Raw genomic sequence first — 15173 nt, 5'->3', positions numbered from 1 at the left:
CAATGGTATTCACAGCATACAATGAGAATTCCACATCATTACCTTCCAAATTTTTCTCATTTATAGTAACATAAATTTTGTGACTTTGTGACATATTAACTTTTTTTTCTCAATTTCTTCTATGTTCCTAGGCTCCAGGTTGGTTTTTTTTTTTTTTTAGTTACTTGTAAACAAACCTGTGCATCCTGAGCACTCGTTGCTTAGGGGTCAATTCTATTTTGCTATCTATATAGGTAGTTGGGAGGATATTGATTTATTTTGCTATCTATATGGGCTATTGTGAAGATATTGATCTACTTTGCTACCTATATAGGTGGTTGGGAGGATATTGATCTCTTTCCAGTGTGTACTATCCATTCATTTAGTCAGTCAACAAACTTGTATTGAGTGTCTACTGTGTGATTGGCACTGAACTAGAGGCCAACAATTGTTAAAGTATAGGGGACTAAATTTGGATCGGGAGAGATGGTTTATCAGTTAAAATCACAGACTGATCTTGCAGAGGACTGGAGTAGGATTCCCAGTACTCATACTGGGCAGCTCACCAAAGCCTGTAACTCAAGTTCCAGGGGGACCTCATGCCCCTGGCCTCTATGGACACTTCCATGCTTCCCTTCATTTACATGTATGTATCTGTGCACACACACAAACACACCCAATTAACAATAGCGATAAATATATTTTGAAAAGACACGGTTTGCCCAGTTTATAATTGTTCATCAGCTACTCCCATCACCCAAGGCATTGAGTTTATCATCTTAAATATTCATAGCTGCTTCTTTCTGGCTTGAATCATGCAGAGGACATTGGCAAACAAACAGCACAAAGATTGGAGATTGATGGGGAATCCAACAACATGAGGATAAAATGGAAAGGCCGGGTAACAGAATATGAACAAGAATTGGAAGCTTCGAGTCAGTGCTCTCTAAGGATCATTAAAAAGTAAAGAAATCCTATTTGATGCTCCCAACCTCAGAGCTAAGTTATTTAGAGTGGAAAAAAGTTGCCCAACTCAGCTGTACTCAACCAAGGAGCCGATGTTTTGTGAGCTTTATGGCCTATGTAGTTTATGAGCCATTAAAATATTGTATACAATATTAATGAGGAAGAAGGGCAGGGGAGGGTTATGAAATATGAGCTGAAAGGAAGGCCAGGGCTATGAGGGGAGGACCAATGAGCATCCATGAGGCTTTGCTGTTTGGGACATGGTAGGGATATAAAGCACGAAGCAGAAGCTTCCTCAACCAAAATGTCCTGGGAGCTTTCTCCACATTAGTTGACTCTGCACATCGAATTCTCTTATAGCATCTTTATTTGACTGAACATGTCTTAAATGTCTTGGGTCAAAATCATGTCAGCTGTTTCCAGGGTCAGATGAGAAATGCAAACTTACTCTTCTTGATTTCATGTGTTTGTTTTCAGCTAGGGACTGTATCTTTCAGTTTGTATAAGCTCTTTGCTAGTCTCTTTCATTCCGAAGGCCCTTTTGGGAGTCTTAGATTTGATAACTATACTTTTGTTTTCTCTATCCAAGTCTTCATATAAGATCTCTCACACACACACACACACACACACACACACACACACACACACACCCCAAAACAAAAAACATCCTTCACCCTTACCTCCTCACTCCATCCACTCTTCCACCACAGGTTTAAGGTAGCTCTAACCTCCCCTTGAAGGTCCTTTCTCAAGCCAAATTCACATTAGCAGTTCTCTTGTTGGATTTCTCTGTCCTATTTGACAGAATTGAAGACAAACTCATTTTGTAAAGTGTTCTTAAATCTTTTTTCTCCTCCATTTTCTTGGTTCCTCTAGAGCTCAGCTTTCTTATTGTGTGTTTTCAACTTCATTCTTGGGATTTGCTCATTCCACGAAGGCTGTAAAGGTTGGGGTAACCATCTGTGTTCCTCAGCTCTTCCTACTCCATGTGTCTGAATACAGAAACCTCCATCTTCAAATTGTAGCGTCAGGCTGTAAAAATGGTCACCCAGGGTTACCCGAAAACAGACAAAGGCAACAGAAGAATTTGAATTGTTATTGTTTCCCATGTGGCGTCTCTACAGGTCAGGATTTCACCCGAGTTCCAAATCCTCCAGCTGCTGTAGGCTTTGTCTCCCTTTCCTAAAGACCCTTTGTGGGCCTAGAATGGGAACGAGATTGGTCTCTCTTGGTTCCGAATGAATTGTGAATCTCTCAGAAAATGAAGTTTGCTAGAAACCTGCTAATTTCATTTTGTTCCTTTATAGATAATTTGTTCTGGGGTTTGCAATCCATTTCTTAAGCAAGTTTCTGAAAAATAATTTTTCTTTCAGGTTAATATAACAAGCAAATACTTTTTACTACGGAGTCAGCAAGAGACAATGAAAGATCAGTGTATATTATGAATCATTATTTCAAAATGTCAGAATTAAGTGGGTCCACTAAAACCCCCAGGTCTCTTACTCTTTAGAGGAAATTGTAAGGCATGCTTCTCAGATGCTAATGGGATTCACTGTGTCTTCTCCCATGCTACCCTCAGGTCCAATTCTGATAATCGACGCCAGAGTGGCCGAGAAAGACTGTCCAATAATGGCGAGAAAGGAGGCATGGCCGTGGAGTCTGCCAAGGAGACGCGGTACTGTGCCGTCTGCAATGACTATGCCTCTGGCTACCATTACGGAGTATGGTCCTGTGAAGGCTGCAAGGCTTTCTTCAAGAGAAGCATTCAAGGTAATAGTGCGTTGTCTAAAAATTACTCTATTCATAGCCTAAAAAACAGAAGAGAACAAGAAAGGAAGACAAGGCCTTTGCTCAAAGCCATTTGTACAAAACATGACTATCTAGTAAGTTCCTCTGTTATCCTTGGTAGAAACCTGGAGGAGAGATAGACTCCCAGGAGAAATGGGTGTGCCAGCAAAGCTGCAGCTGAGAATTTCTGCTTCCTCATGGCAAGATGCAGACAGCTTTGAGAAATTCCGCTCGAAGAATTAGTAGCTGGATCTCTGGTGCACAGAGAACCATCTCTGGCTTGATTCAGGGATGGCAGATGTACATTCTGATTCTGTTGGAAACTAAGCTTCTACGATGTCGTGTGGTCTTATTGTCTGCATGTAATCACCCTCGGCCTTGTCCAGGTACATATTCTGTTCTGATATTTGCTCCAGACCGATTCTGATTCAAATTGTTCTTTTCCCATCTTACGTCTTTCTTGACTCAAAGGATGACATGACCTTTTGGCTAGCATGAGCGGACTCAATGTCTGATGACTTATAAGAGGGACATGCCATCAGTACCGTGTAGTTACTAAGAACCAGCTGTACCATTTCATTCTCTTGTCTGCCTTACATATTTTTGTATGTAGCTCACCAAGTGCAGCTTTTCTGACATCCCATCAGCTATAGGCTACTATTATTTCAGAAATGCCAGTACTGTTACATCATACAGAATACCAACGGAAAATGTCAGTCATTTTGACTACTGAGAGTATATGTGCCGAAGCCCTCTTGACAGGGACAGAGGCCCTGTTGGTGCTTTGGGCTTACTGAATTCCTGTTTTGTTTTAGCTGTGGGGTGTTTTTTTTTTCTCTTCTGACTCTGTTACCCTCAGAGCTTAGTGAACCAAGGTAGAGAAATACAAAGGCTACTTCTGTGATTTCTTCTACGGAAATGCAGACTTAAGGAACTCATTGAGAGCCAGAACCTGCTAGATTAATAGACTCTGACCCAAGAAGAGCATCTCAGGAACTTTCTTCTGTGGCTCTTCACTGCTCAGATATGGGGCAATGACCGGGGGATGGTACACACATTTATCTTTCCTCCACAGCTGGGAGAACATTTTAAAAAGCTGTTCATATCTTAATAGAGTAGCCTGTGAGGTCAAGGTGGTCCATTTTAAAAGCATTTTCCTTGACACTTATTGCTTTCAACATCTTTTAGAATTCTGCCGTGAGACTTGGACTCTTTTGTCTGTGTTCCTACAAAAATTAATGATATTCTCTATAGCAACTCTTTGTATATATCGCTGTGTTTGAACGTATCACATACAGACCATTAATTTTAATAGCTGACACCACTTTAATTTAGAAAAATAAATCTAAATCTGGATTTAGGTTAGTATAAACATTATAGGCCTTTTGACAGACATCTGAATTTGTGGCTTTACTTTTTACTTTATTTCATAAAATTCAAATTCTCATTATTTTCACCAATAATATTATTACACACAAAAACTCAATGAAGAAAATTTAGGAGTTTAAAAACAAGTTTTGAACACCAGGGAAATTGCTCAGTAGTGAAGCATTTGTCAGAAAAATGAAGGTTGGAGTATGGGTCCCCAGAACCTATGTAAAAAGCCAGATACCTACAGCCTCTGCCTATAATTCCAGCCTGAGGGAGGCAGAGATGGGGGTACCTGGGCAAACTGGATGGATAAACCAATTAGAATTGGCAAACTCTGGCTTTGATGGAAGGCCTTGCCTCAAGAAACAAATAAAGTGGAAGTTGACTGATAAAGACACTTGACATCAACTTTAGATCTTTACACCTATACTCCCATGAACATACACACACACACATGAAAAAGAGATGATTAGTGGGTATGCTCAGCTATGCAGCTGAATAAATCATTTAGTGAAACTGAATTTTTCACCAGCAAAAATCATTTAGGGCAGTAGTCACAAAGATTTTTATTTTAAAGGTAAAGATAGCAATCACTTTGGCTTTTGCAGGCCATACTGCTTTAGGGAGAAAAGTGGGAATCAGCAGGAGTAGCTTTGTGGGACAAGGTGCAAATAAGTGGAGGTGGGCTATGCACCCAAGTAACTGTAAATATGGGTCATTGACCAGATCTGGCCTGGGGGCTAGAGTATTGTGATCCACGATTTAATTTTCATTTGCACTTTTGTAATTCAAGTGTTATTATGTATGAAAGGAGGTCCTCAGGAAGGAAGATTGTAAACCTAAAGTTTTGATTATTCCTATTTTATAGGAACTTAGTCTGTATTTGTCTGGACATTCTAGGGGGAAATTGAAAGATATGTAAGACACATTTAACAATCTCCAAAGAGTTAGAATTCCTTTGGGAAACTAGAGACAGCTTCCTTTCATTGTACAGAGAATAAGTGTGTGTGGACAGAGCGCCACCTGGACATAGATGGCAAAAACGAATGCATGCAATTGGAGAAACGATTGCTGGCTGTACATTTGAAGTTGCTGAGATTTAAAGAAACACTAGGAATGTTGTTTTCATAATATATGTATTCCATTATGAGCATGCTAAATAAAATATCACCAAGCTTAGTATTGACTTTAAGCACTAAGGCATTAGGGCAGAAAACAATATAAACAAAGAAACATATACTTACACAAACACGGAAGAAAATATGAACAATTTTATTAGCACAGCATTATCTCAAGCTCAGATATATGATAAGAATTTCACTTACTTTTGAGAGTCAAAATATATATCTCTTTTCTCCATTTACTATAACAGACTAAACAGGATTTCAGTAAAATTGTATCACATGAAGAAGCATTTTTTTAAAAACTGGTTTAGAAGACTTCTTATGCATTACGGTGTGGTCATATAAAAGATTTCCAGAACAGAATAATTATTGAGTCCAAAACTCTGAAAGAAGCTTAGAAACAAGGCCGAGCTTTCGACATAGCATAGGACCTAATAATGATTAAAGTCACTGTACTTGTTAAGGTCATGTATTTATTGGATTCTCTTTCTACAAAAAGCACAGTGTGTAGACCCGGGGATATGAAGACAGAAAAAGAACTGGTCCCTACTCAGACTGAGCTTATAAAATAGATCAGAAATGAATAAAAAAAAAACCCCAGTAATTAAATGCCGAGGTAGTAGTGGATACTGACTCTCATAGGAATCTAAACTTCACTCAGTCCCAAAGAATAATAAGACTCTCTGAGAGTCTTATTGATTCAAATTAAGCCTGAAGAAAAGCATCAAGAGAGCAAAGCAAAGGGAGGCAAGAGTAAGTGTTTGTTTACTCATCTCGATGAGCCTATGATTGAGATCCAGAAAACCTACAGACTAGAGTTCTGTGAATAACAATTAACAATGCTGGTTTGCTGTCATTGTAAATAAGGATGCTCCCGGAGCCTGTGCATTTAATCTGAGATTGTCAAGGAACAGCGCTTGGTTTCTTTGCCATCTTGGTAGTATATCCTTATGCTTCATCTGTTCCCAGCTCTGTGAAAGAAGAAACCAGGCAAGAGCAGCAGGTTTCTAGTCCTGTTTGCTTGATAATGGGGTACTAAAAGTTCCCTAAACTCCTGTGGTTGTTTGTACATCACAGTGACCCTCAGACACATTAAAGGGTCGTGATGGGTCTGACTCATGGGTGGATGGCCTGAAGATGCCAGGCTCTGCTTGTTTTCCTTGTCACTTAAGGAGAAAGCTGGGAAGCTGTGTACATCAGATTGTTCTCTCTCTCCAAGTGTTTTGGTTGAAGAGGCAGTGTTGGGCTTGAAAGCATACACATTTTCTTCCCCTGTTAGTGCACAGACTTAATTACTTAAGGAACCAACTGAGTAATGGCCTCAGTTGGATGTATTTTTTTTTTTTAAAAAAGAAGCAAAATAAAGGATCCCATTTAAGTCAGGGAGATGAAGCTGGATATTTTATAAACTTATTGATCCCTGAAGACTTAGAATTGGTTCTTTACCCAGAGACTGTAGACTGAGCTACCCAATCAGGTTATAACTTCAGCCATCAGGTTTTACCTGAGGTTTTATTGCAAGGAGAAAACATTCCATCAACCCGTCACTCCTCTTCCATTGTAATTCCAGAACAACAGGGCACAGTGGACATGCCTGTATAACACTGATCTTTGCAATCACCACACTCTTATGGTTGTGTGGAGAAGATGCTCAATATCAAATCAGACACACACGATGAAGGCATGTGTAATAGCTGGGACAATGGGGAAATGGTTTCACTATGATGTCTGATTAATGTTTAACACACCGGGGGCCTTAAATCCAGGAAGGACAACCTGGAGAGAGATACCTGAGCTTTAGAAAGCTTGAATGTGAAACCCTCCAGCACCCTGGATAGCTCCTGCAACAGCTGTGGTGGAGAAACAGATCTACTTTTTTTCCTTAAGATCTTCAAGTTTGGGGTTGGAGAGATGGTTCAGTGGTTAAGAGTTTTGAACCCTGGTTCAACTCCCAGCATCCCCACAGCAGTTCACAGCTGTCTATAACTTCAGTTCCAGAGAATACGGCACCGTCACACAGACTTACATGCAGCCAAAACACCAATGCACATCAAATAAAAATAAATCATTTGAGAACCTCAGGCTCACGCAGGAGGCTCTGTGTGCTTCTATAGATCTGTTTCTTCAGTCTTGGGGGCTCACCTCTGTCCACTCAAGAGGGACCATGTTCATATTCTTTATCTCTTTCTGAGTGGTTGTGGTCATCTGTATTAGGGCTGGGACTGGAGAGGCATCTAGGTGGCCATGGTCATCTGTGTTAGGGTTAGGAGTGGAGAGACCTATTTCTTTGCAGGTTTATTTTATTTCTGGCATATTTTATACATTTGTCTGAAATTCTGCCAATGTAGAGGGAATATTAAATCTTTGTTCTTCGCCTTCCACACAGAACCTTTTACACTCTGGCTCCCATGTAACAGCAAGAGAGATCTATTACATTGTTAGTTAAATCATGTGATTCTGAGCTTAAAACTCCCAGTGTCCTTAGGTGAAAACTTCCTTTATCGAGTGTGAAGAGGTGACTCAGTGATCAAGCATGCTTACTGCTCTTCCAGAGGACCCAGTTTGGTTCCCAGAACCCACACCAGACAGCACACAGCTATCTGCAACTCCAACTTCTGGGGATCTAACACCCACTTCTGACCTCTGTGGACATCTGCATTCATGTTACACAAACACACACAGACACACACAGACACACACACGAAATTGTAAAAATTACTGTCATTCAGCTGCTTTGGGCTTTTTTCTTTCTCTTTTCTCAATATGAGGAACTATTCCATCTTCAGGACCTGAGTGGATGTAGTTTTCCTTACTCTCTTTGTTTAGATTACCCAGGCATTTTCTTGACCAGCTCCCCCCTTTACATATATGGTGTACATGTGTGTATGTTTGTGTGTGTGTGGGGGGGGGCTCCAGGCAGACATCACGCTCCTCCTCAATCACTCCTCACATTGCGTTTGGAGGGAGGGTCTTCCTGAACCTGGATTTCTCTGTTTTGGCTAGTCTGGCTTGTTAGTTTCTTCTGTGGATTCTCTCTCTCTGCCTTCCATGTGCTGAGATGCAGACTGACTACTTCACTTGGATTAGCTTGGCAAGGGAGGTGTTAATGAAAGTGGCCCATTTGATGGGTTTGGAAAGACACCAAAGATTTCTTATAGGCAATACAATTTTTGTAGAAAGGACTGGAGAAGGGGTTCAGTGGTTAAGAGCACTTTATGTTCTTGCAGAGGACCAGGTTCAGTTCCCAGCACCACGTGATGGCTCACAGCTGTCTATCATTCTTGGTCTAGGGGATATTAATCCCTTTTCTGGCCTTTGCAGGTGCTATGAACAAATATGGCGAACATACATGCACACAGGCAAAACATTCATTCACATAAAATAAAAATAAACAAATCCTGAAAAATACTTTGGAACCAAATTCTAGATGTGTGAAATAGCATAAATCAAGAAATTGGGTAAGCCAGCTTGGAAGAATTTAGGACTTAGCCTATTGTCTTTGACCCATTTTCCATTTTTAGGTCTGTAAGCAGGCCCTATGCAGTACCGGTCTCTGCTTCTGTCTCTCCTTCCTTCTTCTCTCAAGTTTCCCAGGATTTAATTCCTATCTAATATGGGTTGAATTATGTCCCTAAGAAAGAGATGCTGATATCCTACCCTTCATTAACCAGAAGGCGACACATCTGGAAAATAAGGTCTTGGCAAGCACAACCTATAAATTGAAGTCATACTGGAGTGTAGGGGCTTTTAGCTTAATTTTCCTTATATCCTTGTAAGAAGAGGGGGATTGGGAGACAGCCAAGTATAACAGCGGAAAGAGAAACTGGAGTGATATATCTACAAAACCCAGAAGAAAAGAGATCATTGGCCAACTCCAGAAGGTAGGCAGAGGAACGCAGAGCAAGCTGGACTCTGCCGACACCCTTATCTCAGGATTTCATCTTGTAGCTCTATGGGGCTTTGCATTTATGGAATTTAAAGGTGCACGTTTGTGGTGTTTTGTTTGGCAGGCATAACTTAATTCTATATTTAAATCCTAGTGTTTCACGATTAGGTAAATATCTCCTAAGTGTGACTCCTGCCTCATTCTCACCATTCACTCCTGGATGATTCCTCATGCCACCAGCTCCTCAATGCTCCCAGCTATGAGCAATAAAAGTTCTGGAACATGGGCTGGAGAAATGATTAAGTTCATGTCTAGCCCTTCACCATTGTATTAGACTTCAAAGTATGGAGTTCCAGCCAGTGCTGTACTTTGCTTTTTTGTTTGTTTGTTTGTTTGGTTTTTTTTGAGACAGGGTTTCTCTGTAGCTTTGGTGCCTGTCCTGGAACTAGCTCTTGTAGACCAGGCTGGCCTCGAACTCCCAGAGATCTGCCTGCCTCTGCCTCCCGAGTGCTGGGATTAAAGGCATGTGCCACCACCGCCCAGCCAGTATTGTACTTTGCAACCCGTATCTCCAATGTTTCCCCGCAGAACTCTTGGATACCTCTATCCAGTCTATTGTTTAAACACATACCCACCCAGTTCCCATTATTCAAACTTGGCTCCTTCACCCAAGATAATCACAGCATATTACTCTCTTTCTCTCCCACACCATTTGTTTGGTCTGCTTTTCTTTTCTACGAACCATTCTGCACACCGCCTGTCTATTAATACTCTTGAAGAAAATCATTAATTTTGTCAATCCTTTGTACAAAATCCCTTAATGAGTTTCATGGCCCACAGTATAATCCTTAGATAGCAGTTTGAGAATTTACCTATGTGCATCTTCTTCTAGTTTTTCTTTCTAGGTGTTCTGAAGTCTCTACTTGTCCTTGTATGTGGCTGGCACAGCACAAACTGGATTATTATCTGTTTATTGATCAGAATTCCTATCAAGTCTCAACCTGTCAAAATCCTTAAACCTGTTAAACACAATGGTCACAAAAAAGCATCTCACAAAGAGGTGCAGCTGTTCTTTGACCCTTGGCACTGTCCCATAAGACACTGTTTCGATGGATTGCATACATTTTCATGCATGTGTTCTTCCCATTCTGACTGTGAGCTCCTCAGAGGTTGGGAGCAAATTAAGATACTGTATTGCAGGGGTCACCTCATGAACGGATGGAAGCACAGATGGAAGGTTAAGATCCACTTGTCCTGCTCTGGGTAACACAAAGCAGTCAGTTTTACCAGTAAGGTATCGATACGACCCACTAGCCTCTGATAACGTTTAAACTGGCAGATGCGTGCACAAGAGGTGAGAGGAGGGGAGAGCCGAAGAGAAAGGGAGCATCCAGATGAGCAGGCTAACACTCAACTCACTTAGGCGCTCAAAGGTATGTGGTGTTTATAAAATGGGAAAAGGGAATAGAATAGAAAGAATAGATATTACATTAAAACAATGAAAGATATATATTACATTAAAATGAGCAAGCATAAATTTTATAATGGTGAAAAGAATAAGTAGTGTTCAACGAGAAATGAATGAACAGGAGGCCTTAAGAGTCAGACCAATTAACTGCAAGGTAAAGGAGGTTTAATTCTAGACATGCTGAATTAAGGGTAGATGCTTGCTTGATATACAGAGAGGATCATTCATCCACCACACAGTAGAAATGACACTCTGCTCTAGTCCAGGGCTGGGGATTGCAGGCACTTCCTCAATTGATTTTAAAGGAAGCTGATGGAAAGAGTGGCTTTCATTGTGAAGATAGCACGGTTTTTGGAACAATGGAAAGGTTACTGTCAACTGGCTTTCCCATCACTCAGAAAATACCAGAACAATGAACTTAAATAGAGGAGGGTTTGTTTTGACTTACAGTTTCAGAGATTGCAGTGTGGGGTCCTCGAGACCCATTGGTTTCGGGGCTGTAGAAACAGCATTTGTGTTGGGAGTGCACATGGTGGAAGAGGACCATTCAATTCACAGCTCGAACAGAGAGAAAAAGAACAGCCTCGTGTCCTAGATCCCCCTCAAAAACACACCCCAAGTGACTGGAAGATTTCCTGCTAGCCTCTACTTCTCGAGTGCTCCAACACATCTCAATGGTGCCATAGGCTCTTATATGTATGCCTTTGGGGAGATGCTTGACCAAATCAGCTGAAACTCCAAAATCTTCCTTATGATCTTCAGAAGAACATATTAAAAGAGGTTTCTGGATCTTACTAAAAGCTTGGGGGGGGGAGACACTTCATTACTAAAAGTATGTTCACAAGAACCTGCTGGACAACAGGACCAAGTGATTCACTGTAGGATTTTACAGTTAGAAAAATGCTGGTGTCAACATATTGAAGTGTACAAACAGTGAAGTGCAGGCGCCAGTATGATCATTTTGATGATGCTAAAGAAAGGTCGAAGATTTGGTGGCTTGAGGAGGTAGGTTATATTGCAGGAGTTCATTGGCCCAGGACATGTGGCCCAGAGCTTGTCTAGTCCTTTGACTTGCCAGACTTCTGTCTGAACTGTTCATCTTGTGGCAGCATGCATACTGTGCCATAGAGACACAAGACTATTTAGGCCAAAGGCAGAGGGTGAGTCTGTGCCCAGGGGAGTTGTTACATCACGTTTAAGTGAATACCTTCACGATGAACCTTCCTCAAAGATAGGTATTATCCTCAGGCCCTGACAAAGTTGCTCAATGTTTGGCTCTTCATTCCCATTAGAGAAAAACAGAGAGAAGGCATGAAACTTAAGGCCTGAGACCCTTGTTCTGTATAAGATTTCATGTGAGCGATTTTATTAGCATTATGTTGTTGATAGCATTTTATACAGCCAGGCTATCGTTCAAATTGCTGATCCTCCTGCCTTTACCTCCCAAACGCATGCCATCACAGCTGGCTACATTATTGATTGGAGATGTTTTTATCTCTTTATTGTGACACCACACCATCGGACATGTGCTATACGCGTGCCCCATATATGGTTCTAGAGAAAGAATGGAGGAAGATATTCTACCTGTGAGAGATGACATTGATTCTTCATTTCTGATTTTTCTTTCTTTCTTTCTTCCTTTTGGCCAAACAGTTTTATCTTGGAGATAATTAAGATAAAATGCCTCTGACAAATGAAATCAGTATAGAGTCCTGTTTCTTGGCAGCTTTTGTGGACATAGCTAAGGTTTTCAGAAGCCTTTAAAAACCATGGCAACAAATGCCTCTGAAGGGTAATCAAAGGCTCCAAATGGTTTTAATCGCTGGTGTTTTTTATGCTACCTCTTGGAGCATTCTTCTTCACTTTTTTGTTCATCTGATTGAAATTAAATTTCCAATTTCCCTACTAAGTGGTTCTCTTCTGGTCATGGCATTGGCTACTTCCATTAAAGTAGTAGTTTGTGCCCATGTATAGTGGCTAAGCTCATCAACAATCCATTAGAAAGCCCCATTTATGAGTGGCAATAATTTTCCACAAAAATTATAGGCAGGCTTTAATGGGCACATGTTCAAAGGGCATTAACTGGCCCTCAAAATTATTGCCTACATTGTCCTTACAAGCCTTTCGGTGATGGTCTCTAGCTTTAACCCTCCCTAAATTCCTTTTTCTTTGTAGAAAACTACTGTTGACACCTTTAGACCCTTTCAAAATGAAAGGCTTGTTCTCTGACACCCACTCATTCAGAGGAAAGTGTATTCTGAAAAACAGGCAGACCACTTCTGGGCCATATCCTAGGCTATTGCAGTACCAAGCCTGCAGACTAAACTGATATGTACTTGCCTCAAATTTTTCATTTGAGGGAAAAATATCATACACAAGAAAGGTGTCTTTCATACATCTATGGTCCACTCTGTAGAACTTGTTTCTTCTTCCATGTTAATCCTGGAATGTGCATGAGTTAGCAAGCAGCTCCGACTCAGTCAAAGGCAGAAGATGCTCATTGCTGGAGGAAAGGCAAACACAGCGAGAAGAAAGAACAACAGTTTCCCCCGCATGCCCACCTTCCCTTAGAGAAAATAGACAGGTTTTGTTTTCCAATTGCTAAGAAATAAAGACACAGGAAACACAATTTAATTATTAAATTACAACCTCTCCTTGTAAAAGGCACTTACTTTCTCTATTTTCTTTGAGGAGTAAATGGATTTTAAATTTTATCCACATGATCCTTATCTTTGCCTGATGTACTCAGCAGTTTCAGATCATGTAGGAGAAGGTAAAGAGTGAACAAGATGGAATAAAATCAATTATTCAAGAATGTATAGATGAGAGGCTGGGTTACGTATTCAAAAATATGATCTGTGTGGTTGAAATGAAAATGCAGTCATCTAAAATGTGGCTAGACCTCTTTATATATGTCACTAAGTGATGTACAAAATATTCTCCTTATATGCTATAGAAGATAAATTATAGTTTGTGGGGTGATCGAAATTTGTAAGTATTTGCTCCTTTGACAGCTTGGAGTCAGCAATAAGATCACACATTTGAAAATGATTCTGCTTTGCTATTCCTATCTTTCAGTGCTGTGTGGTGCAGTGAAATCCCATGGAGATGGTTTTATTCTGATTTACAGCACACACAGCACTGTGCTCTCGGAGTGGCTGCAGACCAGCCTTGCCCCCACTGTCTCTGCTCCAAGTCTCCCTTCTTAGCATACATACCTGTGAACACCTCCCTGCTCGTGGTCCTCACATCCTCTTTCCCAGAAAAGACTAACTTGTTGAGCTAAAGAATTTATGTTTTCTGTTGTTTTCATGCAGCAGATATTTATTAAATGGCATTTCATAAAAGCACCACTAGAATCCAAAAAGATGCAGTATCCACAACCTAATGAAGAATTCAGTGGGTCATACATGAAAGTACACAAGACTTAAACTTAGTGCTAGAAGAGATGTCCCAAGGCCTTGGAAATGGAGAAGGGGTTCTTAGGGAAGAAAGATTAGAGTTCAGATTTGGGAGTGAGAACACTGTTCTAGGATAGATAGTCGACGCTTTGGAAGAGATCGTGTCTCTACTGGTAATTGTCAAAGCATGTCAAAAATACCTATTTCATTGTAAATTTCCTGGAACTTGTTAGTCATTGTTTTCTCAACCCCGCATGGTCTGTGTAGGACAGAATTAGATAGCATTTTAGAACAATGCCTCCTTCCAAACTATGCTGCACATAATTGAACACAATCCAGCCATGCCTTTTACCATTGTCATGAGCAAGAAGTCTCTGATGTGTCCAGAGGCTGATGAATATTTTCTTTCCAAGATGTGTGTGCAATGTACCTTTTCAACATTTGAAATTTAACATAGGAATAACATTAATAAAATATTAAGATAAAAATATGTCCTGTAGTGATGCTAAAAATCAAAGTGTTATGTTTTATTATAATCTAGAAAAACAGGTGGTCCTCAGTAAAGATTTATTTAGGTGATTATAGCTTAGAGTCTGATTTTTATGTTTATGATAGTTTTGATTGTTTCATTAGTTTTAATTCTGTATTTATGAAGGGTTTTTAAGGATTTATTTCTTTTATTATTATTATTATTTGGTTTTTTTTGAGACAGGGTTTCTCTGTAGCTCTGGAGTCTGTCCTGAAACTAGCTCTTGTAGACCAGACTGGCCTCAAACTCACAGAGATCTGGCCACACTACCTGACTTGTTTTATTATCTTTAAATTTTATATATATATACATACATATGTGTGTGTATGTGTGGTGTGTGTGTGTGCGCAGGTGCCCACAGAGGTCACAAAATGACACCAGAGCTCCTGGGGCTGGAGTGATTCTGAGCCACCCGATGTGAGTACTGGGACTCTAACTTGGATTCTTTGCATGAGCTCTTTAGCATGGAGCCATCTCTCTTTCCCCAATGGTGCTTTGAACATTTGACAGAGTCTTCATTCCAAGAGTTGATGTTAGCTTCTGTGCAACATGAACCATCGGGAGATGGTAAATTTAGATACCCATTTAATGCATAAAATCATGGCAGTAATAACTGGTTTCAAAGAAGGTAGAAAATTTGATAAGTTCTTATCAACTCTAT

At 40.3% G+C, this 15173-nt stretch overlaps 1 protein-coding gene across 2 annotated transcripts in view; it reads left to right on the top strand.

The window, feature by feature from the left end:
• Esr1 (estrogen receptor 1) overlaps positions 1-15173 on the top strand; it is a 377923-nt gene that overhangs the window by 140978 nt on the left and 221772 nt on the right. For both annotated transcript variants that reach the window (XM_026787318.1, NM_001282251.1), the window contains 1 exon segment: positions 2525-2715. In XM_026787318.1, coding sequence (XP_026643119.1) covers positions 2525-2715 — 191 coding nt within the window.

This window comes from Microtus ochrogaster, linkage group LG9, assembly GCF_000317375.1.
Source record: "Microtus ochrogaster isolate Prairie Vole_2 linkage group LG9, MicOch1.0, whole genome shotgun sequence".
Lineage (NCBI taxonomy): Eukaryota > Metazoa > Chordata > Mammalia > Rodentia > Cricetidae > Microtus > Microtus ochrogaster.
The sequence above is the reverse complement of the archived record's forward strand: the minus strand, read 5'-3'. Positions and strand labels throughout refer to the sequence as shown.